This window comes from Xiphophorus hellerii, chromosome 7 (assembly GCF_003331165.1).
Source record: "Xiphophorus hellerii strain 12219 chromosome 7, Xiphophorus_hellerii-4.1, whole genome shotgun sequence".
Classification (NCBI taxonomy): Eukaryota; Metazoa; Chordata; class Actinopteri; order Cyprinodontiformes; family Poeciliidae; genus Xiphophorus; species Xiphophorus hellerii.
The window spans coordinates 19,299,641-19,317,395 of record NC_045678.1 but is presented as its reverse complement, the minus strand read 5'-3'; the positions used below and the strand labels follow the sequence as shown (position 1 = coordinate 19,317,395).

Here is a 17,755-nt window from a genome sequence, read left to right as displayed (position 1 = left end):
TCTAATGTGCGCGCAGAGCACAAAGGAAAGGACTGGGAAACCGAATTATATCCAACACAGTCGCCAGTGCGCGCAGGGAGGTTTCGTTTAATTGAATCGAATAATTACGCAGAGACGTTTATATTATTTGTGTTTTACAGAGCGCAGGGAGAGAGGGGGGATTTAAGTTTCCAATGAAAACTTACTGCGAGTGCGGCTCCTGAGCAAGTCGGTTAAAGCCTCAGCTTTCAAGGGGGGAGAGATGAGTGATTCACGACGCAGTAACTGATAAAGCTGTAAAACCTGGACTGCGACTGGCGCGTTTGGGTACTTCATCCTTGAGAGTCTCTATTTATTTTTTATTTATTTATTTCTGATGACTTCTTGTCAAGTCATGCATTATTAAGATTTCATGGCTATAGAGAGTAGCAACAGTGGTGTGTGGAGAAAGAGGACAGTAGAAATCTAACAGGAGGGGTAAAGACAGCATACTTTAAAAACAGGAGACATTGCGCACGGCTGCAGCAACTACCAGACTTTTTTTTTTCTTTTTGAAGAACACTGAATCCTTTGGTATTTCTTTCTGTCATCGTAGTATGTCTGCACTTCGAAAGAAATTTGGGGACGATTATCAGGTAGTGACCACCTCCTCCAGCGGGTCCGGATTCAATCAGCCTCCCCCAGAGAAAAAGAAGAAGAGGCAACGCTTTGTGGACAAGAACGGACGTTGCAACGTCCAGCATGGGAACCTGGGCGGTGAGACTAGCAGGTACCTCTCGGACTTGTTCACCACGCTGGTAGACTTGAAATGGCGCTGGAATTTGTTCATCTTCATCCTCACCTACACGGTGGCTTGGCTCTTCATGGCCTCCATGTGGTGGCTTATCGCCTACATCAGAGGAGACCTCAACAAAGCGCACAACGACAAGTACACTCCGTGTGTGGCCAACGTGTACAACTTTCCCTCTGCCTTCCTGTTCTTCATAGAGACCGAGGCCACCATAGGCTACGGCTACAGATACATTACAGACAAATGCCCCGAGGGGATAATTCTGTTTCTGTTCCAGTCCATCCTTGGATCGATCGTCGACGCGTTCCTGATCGGCTGCATGTTCATCAAGATGTCTCAGCCCAAGAAGAGGGCAGAGACGCTGATGTTCAGCGAGCATGCGGCGATCTCCATGCGTGATGGGAAACTCACTCTCATGTTCAGGGTGGGAAACTTGCGTAACAGCCATATGGTCTCTGCACAGATCCGCTGCAAATTGCTCAAAGTAAGTGGTGGTACTTTTATAAGGAGCGACATTTCATAGTTTGCTGCAGTCTCATATCATACGTTTATGATTTCACAATTTAAAGGAACGAAAGAAAAAGAAACAGAAGAGGGATGGGGGGAATGAAAGGAAGAAATCGATGTAGAAAGGCCTAAAGATCCGTTCAGGGAAAGTTCTTATGTCATAAATTTGGATGTACATCTTTCAGATCTCACCATCACTAGCATTGAAAAGTTAACAGTTCAACAATTAAAAGAAACAAATAAATATCCTATAGATTCTTTACACAGAAATTTTATTTTTGTTCATTTTGATGACTATGTATTACATTTAATGAAAACATATTACAATATTACATAGAACCAATGAAAAGTATACTGTACATTAATGGGCCTGGCTTCAAAATCCTCCAACGTTCCACTAGGGCCTGTTGACCTTTTCCTGCCACACTTTTGCCTTCCACTAAACATCACATTAGGATACTAGCAATCAACACTTTGTGAACAGCCAGCTTCTTCAGAAATAACCTTTTGGTGCTTCACCCTTCTCATGGAAGGTTTCATAGCTGCTGCAGCTGACAAGTTAGAAGTCTTCCCTGTGATTTTATGTTTTTTTTTGTTTCAAGTTATAATAAACAAAATTAATATAAAAGTGCTTAAAATGTATCAAGTAAATATTTGAGATATAGACTTTACTTTTTGAATTGAATTAACTTAAAAAATAGATTTCTTACTAATTAAAATTGCAAAAATGATTTCAACAAGTGAAGCCTGTATAGAATAGCGATAGATCCACTATATGCATAGTGATGTATTTAAAGTGAGAGTTTGATTAGAATGGCTCGTAGGTAAGGAAAATCTAAAGTCAGTGCTTGAGCTAATTTCTAAAGAAGTTGGCTTCATAATGGAGTGCTTAGTGGAAGGAAGAAGTATGGAATAAATGTGTCCAAGTAACAGAATTAACCACAACTGTAAGGGTTTTTTTTTAAACAAAGCCCAGTCAAAGGAGGGAGAGCTTCGAGAATCATAGAACATAAACTTATGCATTCTTTATATTAAGGTTCTCTTGAACCAGAAGCAACATAAGATGCATTTAGATGATCAAGGGTGAACAGTATAACATGATATAATTGATATATGAGATAATTAGTGAATCAAAGGCCTTTTTGGACAATTGTGGAGTTATGGTCTGGAGTTAGAGTGTAGAGGCACTGAATACATATTTTCATGACATCCAGAAAGAAGTTGCCACAGCAAGTGGACCAATTTACTCTTCTGTCTGCTGGTAAATTTTTATAGAGATGCTGACTTGGCACCTGGCTACACTTCTATTATAGCCAATAACTGTTTTGTTGACCATAGAAAGCGTGAATTAAAAGACAGCCTAAAAAGGTCCTGCAGTGCGAATATTATGTTGCAGGTTTTTTCAAGAGTCTAGGGGCTGGCACTGTAAAAGACCAATCTTCCCTTTTTTTAAGTTTTGACCGAGTCTGCACTTTGACCATCTTGTTAGATTATCTCAGAGCTCTTTTGGGAATACATGGATGAAGGACCTTCGTTAAATGAAGGGGTACCACACCATTTAAAACTTTAAGGGAAAATAAATTAGCAACTGAAGTAAAGCGTCACCTGATAGTTTAACTCCAGATTTCTATTGCTTTGTTTGATGTCAATTCAATAGACTCACGCTGTGAGCTTAGTGTATCAACAGTTAAAGAACATTTTTCCATTCGACGCATGTTTCTAATGAGAATCAAGGCGGCATCTGACTTGCAGTTGCTGATCTGCTGCAAAATTATTTGTCACATTATAGTCAGTACAGTTCAGAATCTAAAATACAGACATTCCTCAAAACAACAAAAAACTTCATCAAAGCTTAATCAGTTTTTGAAAACGAAAGAGGTTAATGCATTTTTTTTATTGAGATTGAGGCATGTGTAAACCGAGATTTAAAGACAGGCTAAACCTGGACTCATTTATTCATCACTGATTATAAAATGTACTAATGCATTATTAGTTACAATGTGTATTAGTGATGGTTTCTCTTATTAGATGATCCCCATGTGTGGATTATCCTAAAAAAATAGCCCTTTATCTTCAACAACTAAAATTTGTTACAGACAAATACAGTAGTAGTTGAAAAAAATATTGTACAACTTAGAACATTTCTAAAGGAATTTAGAATACTCTAACTTGGAGTATGTTTAGGCAGTTTAGAACCTCATGTATTTATACTTGTGTTTGGATAGCACAGAAAGTGAGTTTCAGACAGTATTACCTCATGCGTAAATGACTGAATGTAGTTTTTTCCGCTGTCTGTTTTTAGGTCCAGTGGATATCAAATTCAAGCTCAAATTGATGTTGTGAATGTATAAGCTTCACATTACAAAGCTTCTGTATTTAGTATAAGTTGAGATCAGATTATCAAATGATGAGGCTAACAAGTAGATTTAGAGGGACCAAGATCTAAAAGCTGTTTTATTCATTTTTATTCTTACTAACCAGATCCACTTGTCTATTTCTGATGGGACACTTGACATATATGAACATATGCCATTGGCAGGGAAACAGGAGATTATCATTAGGCCCTGCACATCTTTGTTGTTGTTGCGAATATCACCTTTATGTCTGTCCCACTACCCCCGGATCCATGCTTAAACGGTTACCAAAGTGAATCCCTTCCTCCAATTTGTCACTTTTCCAACAAACCAGCTATATGGTCCTTAAAGCAGTTGGGGACTGTTGGCTTAAAGTGCTTTTAGTTTGATTATCATAGCTTCCTATATCAATTTTCTGTGTAAATATTTATCAACTTCTCTATAAAATGCACTCCAATAAAAACATCACAAGGGCTAAAAAATGTATACATTTGTATAAACACAAAAAGGTAAGAAGTTTTTGAGGTTGTAGTCATTTTAAGATGGTAAAGATTTTGTCCAGACAGATTGATCAAACCAAAATAGCTATGTTTAAACATTTTTTCTTTTCAGTCATAACGCAACATTTCTGTACCGCGTTGGTTATTAAGTACAAAACATCCCAAGCTGGATACAAAGTGACGGATTGTCAGTATAAAATGTCAAGCAGCTAGCTTCATTTTGTATCTGAAAAGTTGGGTGTAAAAATTGTCAATTTTTAATGTGTTTCACGGAGGAAGATTTTTGGAATTGCACCACTTCACACCTCTATTTTCTGTGTAAATGACTATCAACTTCTCTATGATTAATTGTTGAATGCAAACATGACTTTTTTTTCAAAGATTAATAAAATATCTTTTGCACAAATTGGTTGGATATTTTTGAGATTGGAGAGTTTTTTTTAATATGCTAGAGGTCCACTTCGGTTTTGGCCCATATCCGACTTGTCATTAGCTTTATTACCAACTTATTTGGATTTTTACTAAAGCAAGACACTATGAGAGTTAGGATCTGCAGTTATTATGTTGACCTATTTTCATCCTTTTATTGCAACTTATATGAGACAAATCTTTCCTTGTATTTCTTCATATTGAACATCTGTGTTTACTTTCGCTTTTCCCAATCAGTCTCGTCAGACTCCTGAGGGCGAGTTTCTTCCACTGGATCAGCTGGAGCTGGACGTAGGTTTCAGCACTGGGGCTGACCAGCTCTTCCTCGTCTCGCCACTCACAATCTGCCATGTGATCGACACCAAAAGCCCCTTCTACGACCTCTCACAAAGGTCCATGCAAACGGAGCAGTTTGAAATCGTGGTGATACTAGAAGGCATCGTGGAGACCACAGGTAGGCAACAGCATGTTCTACGGTCAGCACTGCTGAAAAGCAAAGACAGAGATTGTTTTACTAAATGTTGCTGCATACAGAGGAAGGTTGTGTTTTTTTATGTGCTTTTGCAACAAATCTGATTGGTAATATTGAGCCATTTCATGAGTGTTAACTGCTCAAATTCAGCTGGGCAAACTATCGTATTTGATTGATTCTCATTTTTGAGGGAAACACAACCAACAATAAGCAGCTAATAATGAGAGTGATTTTCATCTTTTCATAAGGAAGGATAAATTAGTGTTTCAGATTTTAATGGAAAAAAATAGCTTTTGAACCCCACAGTGCAATTCTACCGTTTTTTTTTTTTTTGTGTTTTTTTTTCAATGTGATTTTTCAGGGTTCTGTGCTTGGCTGTGTAAAATTTCTTTTTCTCATCAGAAAAGAAAAAAAAAAATCCATTCCTCGTTTTTGTGCCTGAATACCACTGGCTGCTGTTCTCGGAGGGCGCAATCATTTGCTTTCCAGGGTCCCTTTGGAGTTACAGAATTCTATTTCCACGAGACTAGTGATGCCGCAAGTAAAACTCCTCTATACGGTCATTTTAAAATTCAATCGTTTATTTGACACAGTTGATAATAAAGTGGCGCACACAGAGCTCCTTTAGTGTTATAACAGTTGTAACGGACCACTTCAGAGGAAATGCAGCATATGGAGATGTGAGAGGACGGTAATTAGCGAAGCAGTCAGGTCCTAGAGATGCATGATGGGGATGTATTGCAGCTTTATTAAAGTTTTATCGTGGCTGAGTATGATCTGACACATAGCGTGGCCCTGGAGCTCAGGCCATGCAGTATTTATGCTGTATCATTCTTCTGGGACCAGACATATTAGAGAAACTAGGTGTATGTTATTAAATTATATTAGGTCAGTATTAATCCAGATAGAATAAAGAATTAAAAAAGAAATATGGCTTGAAAAAATATTAAAACATTTTTTCCCATGAGCATATTATTGTTACCATTACACATCATGTCAGGGGTTCATTTGTGGATTTAAACAAAGTTTTGTCAAATATTATTCAAAAGCTCAACCATTGACCTCTTAATGAACCACAACTGTTTACTTCTTAATAGGATATTACTGCCATAAATTAGTGTTTTTTTGTGTCATACATTTGGAGTAATTTATAACTGTTGACTAAAAACCTTTTCAGTGATATAATCATAACATTTTTGTTATTATTAGTTTTATATTATTCACCTCTATCACTCATTTTATTAGTTTTATATTATTCGCCACCATCATATTCGTCATTCTTCAGTCTCACTTTTTTCTATTCTAATCAATTTTATTTCTATAGCACATTTCAGCAACAAAGTAGTTCAAACTGTTTACATTATTGTGGTATCATACAGTCATCATTCATAAAACAAGCAATTAACATTACCTTTTGTCAAATGCGATTATCAAAATCATCAAGCAATTACATATCAAGTATGTTGTTTAATGTTTCACTTGCTAGTGATCAAAGGTAAAGAGGTGATCTTTAAGGCTCAATTTAGAGGAACTCAGTGTTTCAGTTGAGACAAAACAAGAAGAACACCCAAGCAAACCATTTTTGTGATTATAATTATTCAACACAATCTGTCCCTTTGTGAAAAAGTTATTGACCCCTAAACTGCTATGTTTAGGGCTCACAGCTAGGGGTCTCAAACTCCAGTCCTCGAGGGCCGCAGTCCTGCAACTTTTATATGTGCCTCTGCTGCACCACACCTGAATAGAATAATTAGGTCATTAGTGAGGCTGGGAGAACTGATCTACACAAGAAGGAGGTAATTAAACCATTTCATTCCAGTGTTTTGTACCTGTGGCACATCTAAAAACTGTAGGACAGCGGCCCTCGAGGACTGGAGTTTGAGACCCCTGATAGCAGCTCCAGGAAAGGTTGGCAACTGCTCTATGTTCTCTCTACTGTGGCCCAGTGGAGCACCAAAACGTTAGACAGAGCTCAAACCATTTCCAGTCTGATAGATGTGTCTTTGGTTCTGATCTATTTTTGAATTTCTTTAGATCAGGAAGTGATTTGTTGTTCTTTAAGATCTTTTAGTCTACTTGATATTGTCAGACAGGTTTCATTTATTTTCTTCATTTTACAGCTCTGACAACACTCTGGCCCGGGTGTGGCTTGTGACATTGAGCCAAAAATATAGTTAATCACTCAAAATTCATAATTTAGCAAAGCAGGGCAATTAGTTTCCACATAGATTGAGGTTATTTCAAATAGATTTTTTCACATGACTGCAAAAGGCATCACAACTGACAACAAAGCTAAAAAGTTGGAGTTTTATTGTGTATAATCATAAGTGCTTCTGAAGTGTAAAAATGATTGAGTTATTAAAGTACTTTTTATGGCATGTGTAATGTTTATTATATTATTATAATGTTGAATGTATTCCTAGTGTTACAGAAAAATAAAAAGAGGTTCAATTTGAGAAACCTATTTTATAAGAAAAATTAATTTAATATCAACGATTAAAGTGACATATAAATACACCTTTGGTTTAGAATATCAGGAAATCTGTAATTGTGGTATTAATTGGTGATTTAATTCAGATTTAATGATTCATGGGCCTGAAAAAGTAAAAGACAAGGATTTCTACCTTTTTGAATGACCTTTGGAAAAAATCTCCAGGAATGTGAATAGTGTAATTAGCACATATTTTTAATAGGTCTGTATTGTCATAGATGTATGTGCTCTCATGTCTTTTCTCCCCAAAACATCTGAACTTCAGAGCAGCTGCAGTCATGTGAAAGTTGGTGGAAATGCTGATGTAGAAACAATCTATAGTTAAAAATTGATGTACAGTGAAAGTCTGAATCCTTCGTCGCTCTCATTTCTGGCCAATGTAACTCTGTTTCCATGGCAACCTCTCCTTGAGTATTCAGGATTGCAGCGATGCACTAAACTTAGATATTTTTTTGTTTCTATGTTATAGGAATCATTACACAGTTTCAGTAATGAATAAGGCAAATGTGCAATGCTGAATATGAAATAAGTTCGCTGCCTCAACAATGTCGCCTGTTATTTGTGATGATCTTGTCTGAATTATGAAAAGCACTCAGAGGCAGTGCTGGGCCATTAAAAGCTCACCAAAACAGGTGATACAGCAGAGAAAGAATGAAAGAATGAGATAAAGCATTTATGAGCCCTGCTTTCTGTCTACTAGAAAAAAAAGCTGTGCAACTAACAGTGTCACTTGTTGAAAAAAAATTAGCTAAAATACTCTTCTGTAGCAGAGTTTCACCATCACTTTCTACTGGACGCCAAATGAGAAAATATTTACATTGTAACATGGGAATCTTTTCTCCTGGAGACTGCAATGAGTAATAATTATGACTTTTTCTTTCTCTTTGCACACAAGAAAACATAGGAGAATAAAAGAGCTCTGAGTTGTTGCGCTATGTATAAAAGTCAGAGGAGAACATAATCTCACCTCACCTTCATGATCACCAGTGTGTGCTACATCTTCCAAATGAGATCTGACAGATCATATCTTCACCTGAAGTAACAGCACCTGCAGCTTTGTGACAGACGTGCAAATGTTATAACAGGAACAGAAAAGGCAGTCACTGTTAACTCAAAAAGATGTAGGAGAGTAAATTACATTAAAAGGATACAACAATTTTAATTCTTACAGTTAGTGTTACCAATTTGGAAACTGAATTACCATTGAAGTTACATGTGGTTATTGGGACAATAAAAATGTAGACACAGCATCTTGCTTTTTTGGGGCTTTTTAGAAAGACATATGACATCTGTTACAAAAAACTGTCTTGCTGGCAATCTGTTTTTCTTTTTTATAGTTACCATCTCTGTTAAAAAAAAGGAGCAAGCAAATTTTGCATATCTAGAATTTTTGTCATCATTTTTATTAATTTTACAATTCAACCCAAAATTCCTTGTGCATCTAGATTTAAAATTATTTTAATTCAACCAAAATGTTCTAATTGGATATGGAAGAGGCATCTCCAAAAAGAGAATAATACAATGTTAGAGATTTATTAATGTTAAAAAAAGAAAAGAAGTATATGAATACATGAATGTATGAATAGTTTTGGACTTAAAGTTGTAGCTCATGGTGGTGTTCTTATATTTTTGTCATGTGTTATGGATTACAGAGTCTTATCTGTATTCAGTCTGCTCTTCTCCTGCAAGCTGTAAAGTTTACTTTTTAATCATAAGAGACTACCTAAGGTTTATTAGTTTTTGTTTGGATAGTAGCTGGTGCTGGTGTTCTTTCCATCATCTCCATGGATGGCATCAGAGTCTCAGCAGTATCCAGACAGCTCTGCTTCTGCCTGTTCTTCCAGAGTGTGAATCACTGACTTAGCTGCAGTTGTTTGGCCTTGTTTTTTTTATTTTTTATTTTTTGCTTTAGTAGCTTCTGTTCAGGCTCCAACTTGAGCTGTTTCCTTGTTGGATTTTGCTTGCTTGTCCTCCAGATTTCCACATTTATGAAGGTTGTTAAGGGGAACAATAGCTGTGGCATGTTCTTGTTTTGATACATTTAACCTATTGCTTGAAATTCCTTCAGACATTTTGGTATTATGATATAAAATTAATGACTAATGACTGAATATGCTCTCATGTTGGTAGTTAAGTACATGAGTTCTGATGTTAACATAGAGGAATTTCTATGCTTGAGCCACACAGTAGACATGCAGTGTGCTTCATGATCTAGTAGTATATTTTTTGTGTGTAAACCGGACTACTTCAACATCTTTTATAAGCTTTCAACCTTTTGCTCTTTGCCGAGTTTTTAAAAGAATGCGATTGATATTACAAGACCCTGTTATGTAGAATTTCCATGTTTCCACCGAGCCCAGGGTTAATGACTGATACCATTAATGTAAATAATGGCAGTGGCAGCAAAACATCTCATAACTCTCGACAGAATTAACTTCTAGGTTTATTAATCATAGGCATGTCAGATTTTATATGTGTAGTTCATCACATTGCTTTGATGATGTGATTCTCAGAATAATAATACAGGGCTTGAGTGCTGTAGTAAAGAGGTTTGCACTATGTAAAAGAGATGCACTGACCAGGCTTTTACTGACAGATGCTGATTTCCAGTTTTCTTTAGTCCATCAAATCCATTAAAGAACATATTGGTTTTTGATACATTCACTTGCCAACGGAAATGGGATTACTTTTCAGTTTTGTGTCGTGCAGTTGAGAATGAACAAAAAGTCATGAGATATTAAAGATTGTCATTATTAATTTGCCAAAAATGTGCCAGAACACAAGAGTACTCTGTGACTCTTATCACCATCACAGTACACCCCAAACTTAATCAAATTGAAGAAGCACTTTTTGTAGCTGTCACCTGAAGTAATCTTCCACTGTATTACCTCATCAATCTCTTACTTCCTAGTGGAGAGTTACGGCCCAATCTTAGCAACATTTCAGTTTCTTGAGGTTTGATTTGTTTATTCACAGCTCGTTCTGGATCCAACCACAGAATTTAAATTGGAGCTCAGGCTTTACCACTCAAATTCTTTTTTTTCCCCTAACCATTGTGTCTTAGAGCTGAAGAGGTTTTGGAAATAATAAATATCACTGGTGGAGCAACGGCCACCATCTATGTGCATTTTAACTGTTACAAGTTAATATCAGGGAATACATTCCTGAAGTTGTGAAAAACAGTGTCTGCTTTATTAGATTTAGCTTTGGACAATAGGCTTAGGAAGACCCCTACCTTTCAGGGCATTAATATCTTCACAGTAATGAACTGAACAAATGATGAATCTTTACATTTCTTTGTCTTCCCCGTTAATCTGCTTCTTAGAATAACTATAGATGTTATACATAAATCATGGAACCGATTTGTCACTCAAAAAACAATCAGGACTGCATCAAATCCACCACTTTTCTGTACCTGTTTAATCTTGCTAAGGGTGTAAGGAAGCTGACGTCAGCCGATAAGAGGTAAAGTACAACTTTGGAGCGTTTTGAATCTTTAGGCATTTCAAAGTTTGATTCAATCATAAGTCAATTTGCTGTAGTCTCCACATTCTGTACAAATTAACAAAATAATGACCCCAAGATCTCTCTTTTCATTTGTAATTAAAACAATCCTTCTTGGTGATCTGCAATTCTTGCTACATCCTATTAACCGTTCTTATTTGGTGCATGCAACACACTATCAGCCATGCATCAGAAAAAGCTTGGTCACAGTAACATATGACTCTGTGGCAAAAGCTGTCCAAGCATCAGTTGTTGGAGCTGTCCTAACATCTTTTAGTCACCCCGGCACCTGGTTTTAGGGAAAATTAGAGGTTGGATGTTAGCACAAAATTCATGATTCTTGACTACTCTCTATCCAGATCCTTTGGAGTAGAAGCTGCAATTAACTTTGTTATTTGTTTCAATATTTCCAAATTGTAGAGGAGCTTTGACAATTCATATTATGTTGTTCTTCTGGCTGACGACAGGATACAGAACATCTATCTTTGGGCGAAAGTGCATCATACCCTTCCTTATGTTTGTTGTGTTGTTACTTTTTTTAATCAATTTAAAATTGTCCATGTTTGCATAGATCAAATAACAGACTTTATCATCCATCCCTAAAAGTTAGACATGCAGAAAATTCATTGTGGGGCAACACAGGGACACAAAATTATCCTTTCCCTCACTTAAGTCAACCTTGCATGTCTATGTAATGTAGGAGAAAACCTGACTACTCAAAGAAAACCACTCAAATACCTGAGAAATTCATTTAAAATTAATCTATTTAATAATGAATAGAACTTTACTTTTAATAATTAATTTCTTTCACTTTTCAAAATGTGCCAAATGTTTCACTAGTTGTAGGACACGCTCACATTTCCTTCTTATTTGATTTCTGTTTTAGATTTTAGTGATTTAGGGAGAAAAAGAGCAAGTAGGCTATCTATAAAAAAGAAAGATTTTATATATATATATATATATATATATATATATATATATATATATATATATATATATATATATCCCATTTCACCTCCAATCATCCTTGAGTTTTAAATACCTGGTGGGGTTCATACCTGCCCTGCTTACTTGGAAAGTCATCTTAAACTTAAGCCAAATGTCATCAGCCACCACCAATGCCAACACCATCACTGTTTTCATTTAGACATGGTTTGGATTAGTGAAACTCATATTTAACAATCTGCTCAGTTGTTAAGCAATATATTGTCCGCTGTTACACCTCACTAAAAGTATTATTATTAAAGGTACTCACTGATTATGTTGATGTATTTGTAAATGAACAGGAGTTTTTAACAGATTTACGTACATTGATAACAAAATGAATGTTTAACTTACATTGTACAGTAAATTGATGTAAAATCTTTCTTTTTAAAGAAATTACTGCTGGGAGTGGAAAGCAGATTTGTATTCTCTGCTTAAGATAAGGTAGTCTTTAGGTATGCAGGTTCTTTAGTCAGATTAGCTCTATGTTTGTGTTGATAAGTAACATTTCATAGCCTGGACTTCTGCTTGTTCAGGGGTCTGACTTTTGGTCAAGAAAAAATTACTTTTCAAATGTTACTTCAGGTGAGGCCGAAAACTTTTGTCCCTTTCCCATGGCTAACTTGCTTTTAAGGCTAAAGCTAATCATTTCAAGGACAAAGTACTAAAATATTTGTGCCGAAGTCCCACAACTTATTTGCCCCACTTTTTTGTAACTCAGATTTTATGAGTTATCAGTGCAATATTTTCTCACCAACTAAGAGATCAGATTAGTTGGAACAAATTAGGACATGGTCACTCAAGCAAACATTTTATCTCAATGCACAGAAGTACTCCAAAGGAAGCAATGTGATTGATCATACCTCTGTCCCATTATGTTTCCACTGCCTATTTTCTTGTTGAATATTTCACATGCTGTTGTTTTTGTCAGCAGACTTTTGTCTCATAAATTGAAGCAGAGGAAATGGCTTTAGCGCCAGTTTTCAATGCTCTTGGTGACAGATTTTATTGTTAAAGAATATCTTTCACTGACTTAACTAAGGTTTTGTTTCAAAATTTGACAAAGTTTAGAGTTCCTTAACATCATAACTGGCATTATAATATTGTACTTTTAATTGTTTGTTTGAACATTTCTTATTTAGGGTAGGATGACAATACAATATATATTTTTTTTCAAAGAAAGAATTGAGTGATCAACTTTTTTTTCCTAAAACACAAGTTTGAAAATATGCATTCAGTCTATGCATAAAGTCTCATCCATCTACCAATATTTTCTCTTAGCAAGCTGCAGAAAAATCACACTTCTTAAATTTTTTGGGATATTTGACCACTCTTGCATAACTTTTTGGATCGATGCTTTTATCATCTAATCCAGAGTGTCACCCTCAGATGAAAACAAAGTTGGTGAGTATAACCAACAAACTCAAGGCTTCCATAAACTGGAAAATGCTGGAACACCAGTAGTTTCATATAAATGTAGACTGAGAGGTTGTCTTTCCAAGAAACCACTGTTCCAAAATCAACAACATCACACCAAAAAATGATCACAACAAATAAGTTTAATATTTTGGTATTTTTGGTGGTCGCATCATGCTGTGGGTCGGTCTGTTTTTCTTCCAGTGTTATTGGTGCATTACACATTGTGGATGGGAATATGAAAGAAATCTAATCTACATCCAAATTCATCAACAACTAGATGGTTGAAACTTGGTCAGAATTAGAAATTTCAACAAGACAATGATCTCAAGCAAATATCGGAATAAATGTTGGAATGGAGAAATGTTAGGCTTATGGTAAGCCCCTGAACTGTAGTGAACATTTTTGGTCTTCTGTGGGGAACCAGTCGATTTGAATGAGTTCTTGCAATCCCCATAAGAGCAGCAGGTGCAATGTCCAGTCAGGCATAATCTAGAATCTTTTCAATAAGTACAAAAAGTATGTGATATCTCTGTGCATTGTAACGTTTAACCAGCCATGGCAAAATTGTGTGTCCTGTATATATAATTTCAACCAAGTGTGGAAAACCAGAGCAAATTAAAACCAATCATTCATTGTAAAACTTGACGTTTTAAAAGTTTAGGTGGCAAAAGAACAGACTTGCCAAATTATCATCCCCAGCATTATATTCATGAGAGCATGTGAAGATATGACCACAAAGATTTGAAGCATAGCTGAATACTAAGCATAATGTAGAGTAAAAGCCAAGTTAAAAGGTGAAAAAAAAAAAATACATGTGGAAACTAACTCTCTCAAACTGTTTTTCAATTCAGGCTTCATTGTGCAGCAATTCATACGTAAAAACTCCAGATGCAACATGAGATGCTGACAGCTGGAGTTTGCTGCCAGCATCTCATGTTGCTGCCACAAACTGCTTCAGGGCTCAAAGGACACCTATATCAGAGATGTCAAAGGCAGAATTTCACGTCAGGGGAAGGGAGCCGGTCGGGGTCTCTGTGGGCTCTGAGTGAGTGTCAGTGTGTACAGGAGCAGGTGCTTGAACAAGGCCAGGCTGGCAGCCAGTGGCACACCCGCGCTCATCTGTATATGAAATTTCTGCTGCTGTGCAGCTCTGCAAACAGGCGGTCATTGATGAGGTAATGATAGAAAGTGCCTTGCAAATATACTCAGATTTCTTGAACATTTTCAAATGGCCAAGCAGGTCTTAAATGTGAAGTAGAAGGAAAATAATTGTACAGTAATATTTTTGTACAAAGCTGAAAAGTGTGTCATATACGTATACAGTTAACTCCCTTTTAATCTCATGCCCATAAATAAAATCTAGAGCAATTGATTGCCTTTAAAATCACTGAATTGGTGAACAGTCTACCTTTGTGTTCTTTTATATCACTATAAATCCAGCTGTTTTCTGAAGGTTAGGAAATAAACAGCATCATGAAGACCGAGAAATACAGCAGGGAAGTTAGCAAAAAAAAAATCTAGAAAACTTTTAATAATAATTAGGAAATTTAATGCATTGGAAATTTAGGTAACTGTCCCAGTTAAACCAGTAATACAGTCCAACTTTATGAAAGCTTATTACGAAGCCAGAAGCAATCTGTTGATTAGCGACGCTGATTCTTAAGATCCCAAAATAAACTGTAGCTGCCAGTAACAGACGTTTAGGTTTCTGCAGCTAAGAAACTAATCAGCAACTAAATCCATTTTCCAAAAACATTCCTGTACGATTGCCACACAGTAGTAGTAAGCATCAGAGTGAGTAATTTAAGATCCTGCACCTGTCAGATTAGAGACTTTTCAGCCAACAGAGATAAAAAAGCTGATCAGTTATTTCTCAAAGGACTCATTTTCAATAAAGAACAAAAAGATGTTTCATTGCACATTGGTTTGTCCCCGAAAATTTCAACAGCATTTTTTTGTTTTTCATTATGGCATTTCAGGCTTAAAAAAAACCTCTGCAAGCTCCGAAGTGTTTTTAAATTCACTCATCAGCAATGAAAAGCAGTGAGCATAAAGTGTATCATCAGCATAAACCTTTTATCTTTTTGAAAGATTTGGCTTTTATGCAAAATGTGTTGTGTATGATCATTACTCTTGCAGTAAAATTCATAAAATGCAATAAATAAACCCAGATTTGAAATGTTTTCCAGCCCATGCTATAATTGCTGAGCATTTCTTTAAGGGTTTATGGGGATGTAGTTTGCTTGGCAGCGATTCAGTTCTCTTAATATTCATTAAGTTCCTTGTGTTTGTGGTTCCTGTGAGTTTTTCTGCCTCTTTTTATGTGACCTGTTTGCTGACACAGCATGGCTGTAAAACAGGCAAACATGTTCCACTTACTGAGCTCACTAAAAATCTGGATGTTGAGGAGGGATCCACACTTTTTCCTTTTTTTTTTTTTTTTTTTTTGCTTATGTTGCAAATTGATTTAAATTGTTTGCAACCCCTTTTTGTTTTATGTATTGCTCTGTGAGACAAAGAAATGCTGAAGTCGTTGCTGTGAAATATATGTTACAGTTGAGTTGACTCTGTAGCAGTGGAACACATGAGGCATGCACAATAAATGTATGAAAACTTTCTTGCTTATACCGCAACATTTTTCAAGGTTCTAAAAATTTGTGGCAGTCTGGCTTATCTGATGATCAAATTGTGTATATTACAGTATAAAACGTATAGTGGCCTGAGGCTGTTGTGTCTGTTGGCCACTGAAATTAAAGTAAGATACTTCATAGTGTGGAGGGGCTATTATAAAACATTAGTGAACAATGTCATGAAGACCAAGGAACATGTTAGATAAATCTGGAAAAATTTTTTAAATATTTACATTTTAAAACAATATTCTAAGCTTTGCAGTTTATGTTCATTCCACCCTCCGAAAATGGAAAGATTGTGGTACAACTCTGACCTTTCTAAGACATAGTTGTCCATCCTAACTGATTGATCTCTGACTAATGCAAGGAGAACATCATTCAAAGAAGCAACCAAAAGGCCCTTTTTAACTCTGGAGGAGCCACAGAGATGTACAGCTCAGGTGGGGAATCTATCAACGAAACAACTCTTAGTCAACAACTAAATCTGTTCCTTATATTAGAGAGGAAGGAAGAAAGTGTTTGTTATCAAAGACATACAAATACTAATTGAGGTTTATCTCAAATCATGTACTGCCTACAGCAAAAGTGAGAGTTCAAAACTGAACAACCATTTACTATGGAATAGTAAAATCAAAGCTTATTTACTTTTTTTTAGAATGGTCTACTTAAAGTACAGACAGTCTCCATCTTATCCAACTAATCTTAAGGAATTTTTGTTGTGCTCTAGGAAGAATGGGCAAAATTGTTCATCTCTGGACAAGAACAGGTGTTAAGAAGTAAAGAAAAAGATTTGCAGTTCTACTTGCTGAAAGTAAAGGTGGCTGAAAATACTTTCAGCATTTTCAGCATTTTTTTGGTCTATCACATATTTTCCTAATAAAATAAACAGTTTGAGGCGGTAATGTGATAAAAGTTCAATGCTCAATCTACTAAGGTTCTTTGTCTTTGTGTTTTATGATAACATTAATTAATCATAGTTTTAGCTTAGTTAAATAAAATCATTCATTTGTGTTGTACAGTGGAAGAACTAATTTAGTCATACAATACTATCATCATAATTTCAATTAAGTTGTTTTGCAATGCATACACAGGAAAAATAAAATTGAGAATAATAATTACTTTAATGTAGACTCTGTCTCGGAGTAAAGCCAGTCTGCATAATTAATTGGACACATTTATTGCCGCTGATTAGCAAAGCAGCCAATGTCATGGCTCAATCTATGTTTTATCACTAGCAGGAGTAATTGAAATGAAAACCGAGAGCTTTCTGTTGTGCCACAGGCCTGACTTACTCATATTAGTATGAAGCTGTGGCTCCGGTGGCCTGAGGTCGTCACAGAGCTTCAGTAAACAGTAGCGAGACTGAACTCTGCAGCTCTGGCAGTTGTGAAAGACCTGAGAAACGGACCATAATTCATTCAGAGTCATTACTGCGAGAGCGTGTCCTCTCTGCTTCAGTGTCGCGTTTCCTCACCTCGGCCCTGTGGGTCAAAGGGTTAAACTGGGTTCAGTGGGGAAGTTAAAAGCTGGAATGGAGGTGAGAACAGGAGTTTCCAATTAAATCTAATGTGCTCAAGGTGAAAGCTCATGAGATAAATCTCTGTCCCTACTGAGCTTTGCCTGTTCTACAGAGGTTTAACATCATATGAACCTTATGGTACTCATATTCTAGAGTATTTCATTCAGTTGCTTTCTT

At 36.2% G+C, this 17,755-nt stretch overlaps 1 protein-coding gene across 1 annotated transcript in view; it reads left to right on the top strand.

Moving 5' to 3' along the window:
* The first annotated feature begins 575 nt into the window (after window positions 1-575).
* kcnj3a (potassium inwardly rectifying channel subfamily J member 3a) overlaps window positions 576-17,755 on the top strand; it is a 41,631-nt gene continuing 24,451 nt past the window's right edge. The window contains exons 1-2 of the mRNA XM_032568511.1: window positions 576-1,253; window positions 4,797-5,013. Of these exons, the coding sequence (XP_032424402.1) occupies window positions 576-1,253; window positions 4,797-5,013 (895 nt within the window). The remainder of the gene's footprint in view (window positions 1,254-4,796; window positions 5,014-17,755) is intronic.